This window comes from Argentina silus (genome assembly GCF_951799395.1).
Source record: "Argentina silus genome assembly, chromosome: 3".
Classification (NCBI taxonomy): domain Eukaryota; kingdom Metazoa; phylum Chordata; class Actinopteri; order Argentiniformes; family Argentinidae; genus Argentina; species Argentina silus.
In genome coordinates, this window is record NC_139657.1 from 426,859 (window position 1) to 429,775 (window position 2,917).

At 51.4% G+C, this 2,917-nt stretch overlaps 1 protein-coding gene across 1 annotated transcript in view; it reads right to left on the bottom strand.

The window, feature by feature from the left end:
* nup93 (nucleoporin 93) overlaps window positions 1-2,917 on the bottom strand; it is a 26,349-nt gene that overhangs the window by 4,843 nt on the left and 18,589 nt on the right. The window contains exons 9-13 of the mRNA XM_083665638.1: window positions 2,440-2,653; window positions 1,625-1,751; window positions 1,367-1,439; window positions 763-807; window positions 1-48 (exon numbers count right to left, since the gene is read on the bottom strand). The exon at window positions 1-48 is cut by the window's left edge and continues 69 nt beyond it. Coding sequence (XP_083521764.1) covers window positions 1-48; window positions 763-807; window positions 1,367-1,439; window positions 1,625-1,751; window positions 2,440-2,653 — 507 coding nt within the window. The remainder of the gene's footprint in view (window positions 49-762; window positions 808-1,366; window positions 1,440-1,624; window positions 1,752-2,439; window positions 2,654-2,917) is intronic.

A 2,917-nucleotide genomic window follows, 5' to 3' on the forward strand; every position in this document is an offset into this window, starting at 1 on the left:
GGTGATGATGGCCCGCGTGTCCCCCGCAAACCTGTCAATCACTCCAGGCTGGGGGAGGAGCCACACAGAGTTGGAGCAGAGGAAGTGTGTGTGTAATGAGGGAGGTGTGTGTGTGTGTGATGAGGGAGGTGTGTGATGAGGGAGGTGTGTGTGTGTGTGTGTGATGAGGGAGGTGTGTGATGAGGGAGGTGTGTGTGTGTGTGATGAGGGAGGTGTGTGTGATGAGGGAGGTGTGTGATGAGGGAGGTGTGTGTGTGTGTGATGAGGGAGGTGTGTGATGAGGGAGGTGTGTGTGTGTGTGATGAGGGAGGTGTGTGTGATGAGGGAGGTGTGTGTGTGTGTGATGAGGGAGGTGTGTGATGAGGGAGGTGTGTGTGTGTGTGTGTGTGATGAGGGAGGTGTGTGATGAGGGAGGTGTGTGTGTGTGTGTGTGTGTGATGAGGGAGGTGTGTGATGAGGGAGGTGTGTGTGTGTGTGTGTGATGAGGGAGGTGTGTGTGATGAGGGAGGTGTGTGTGATGAGGGAGGTGTGTGTGTGTGTGATGAGGGAGGTGTGTGTGATGAGGTGTGTGTGTGTGTAATGAGGGAGGTGTGTGATGAGGGAGGTGTGTGTGTGTGTGATGAGGGAGGTGTGTGTGTGTGTGATGAGGGAGGTGTGTGTGATGAGGTGTGTGTGTGTGTGTGATGAGGGAGGTGTGTGTGTGTGTGATGAGGGAGGTGTGTGTGATGAGGGAGGTGTGTGTGATGAGGTGTGTGTGTGTACCTTTCTGCTGCCGTCCTTCTCCAGCCTCCCCAGCAGCATGTCAAACTGTGGAGACAAGAAACACACACTGAGAAAGGAGTCACACACACACACACACACACAGTATGGTGAAACCAGTTCTAGTAATAACGTGTTCCTGTCTTCCTGGTGCATTGAGAGACGTGTTCTGGTAGAAAGTCTGAGTTGTGATGACGGTTGTATCGTTAATTCAGTTCCTTCAGACTAATGTACTCATTTGTTAGTTGCTCTGGATAAGAACATCTGTTAAATGACTAACATGTGATTAAACTAGTTTATATGTGATTAAACTAGCTTTATGTATATGTTTAATCCAGTTTCTATGTGCATGATTAAACCAGTTTCTATGTGCATGTTTAAACCAGTTTCTATGTGCATGATTAAACCAGTTTCTATGTGCATGTTTAAACCAGTTTCTATGTGCATGTTTAAACCAGTTTCTATGTGCATGTTTAAACCAGTTTCTATGTGCATGATTAAACCAGTTTCTATGTGCATGATTAAACCAGTTTCTATGTGCATGATTAAACCAGTTTCTATGTGCATGATTAAACCAGTTTCTGTAGTTTCTCTGCGGTCCACTCACCTCCCGGCTCTCGATCACCAGCTCGCTGACGCAACGAGTGAACATGTTCTCTCCTTGGCTGTCCTTCTCATTCCTGGACCCACAGAACACACCGTCAACAACCAGCCTCGATTAACCAGCCTCGATTAACCAGCCTCGATTAACCAGCCCCGATTAACCAGCCCCGATTAATCAGCTGCACAACTCACACAGTTGCTAAACAGAGTGTGTGTGTGTGTGTGTGTGTGTGTGTGTGTGTGGGGGGGGGGGGGGGTGTACCGTAGGAAGTAGAAATACTGCAGTGCCTCTCGGGGGTCTGTGGACTCAAACTTGCGAGTGTAGAGCATCAGCAGACGGATGAAGTTCAGTCTCTGCACCATGGGGGGGTCCCCTGCCTCCTGACTCACTAAACACACACACACACACACACACACCATCACAGACAGACAGACAGACATGGGGGGGTCCCCTGCCTCCTGACTCACTAAACACACACACACCATCACAGACAGACAGACAGACATGGGGGGGTCCCCTGCCTCCTGACTCACTAAACACACACACACACACACACACCATCACAGACAGACAGACATGGGGGGGTCCCCTGCCTCCTGACTCACTAAACACACACACACACACACACCATCACACACACACACCATCACAGACAGACAGACATGGGGGGGTCCCCTGCCTCCTGACTCACTAAACACACACACACATACACACACCATCACAGACAGACAGACATGGGGGGGGGGTCCCCTGCCTCCTGACTCACTAAACACACACACACACATACCATCACAGACAGACAGACATGGGGGGGGGTCCCCTGCCTCCTGACTCACTAAACACACACACACACCATCACAGACAGACAGACATGGGGGGGGGGGGTGACCTGCCTCCTGTCTCACTAAACACACACCATCAAAGGCAGACATGGGGGGGGTCCCCTGCCTCCTGACTCACTAAACACAACAACACTTTAACAGACAGACAGATAGACAGGTCTTACACAGCTGACCCTAACCCTAACAGACAGACAGACAGACAGGCAGGCAGGCAGGCAGGCAGGCAGGTCTTACACAGCTGGGCGTTCTGTCCAGAGGACTTGAGCAGCAGCCTGAGTTGGTACAGGACCAGCGCCACGTGAACAGCATGACTCCTTAGACGCTCGACCCGGAATAGAAAGGCCACAGCCGCCTCGAACTGGGCCGTCAGGAACAGAACCTGGAAGAACAGGAAGGGCTGCTGGCTGGCCGAGAAGTGGGACTCGCCTAGGACCAACCCAACAGAACTCTGTTAGCAGGACCAACCCAACAGAACTCTGTTAGCAGAACCAACCCAACAGAACTCTGTTAGCAGGACCAACCCAACAGAACTCTGTTAGCAGGACCAACCCAACAGAACTCTGTTAGCAGGACCAACCCAACAGAACTCTGTTAGCAGGACCAACCCAACAGAACTCTGTTAGCAGGACCAACCCAACAGAACTCTGTTAGCAGGACCAACCCCAACAGAACTCTGTTAGCAGGACCAACCCAACAGAACTCTGTTAGCAGG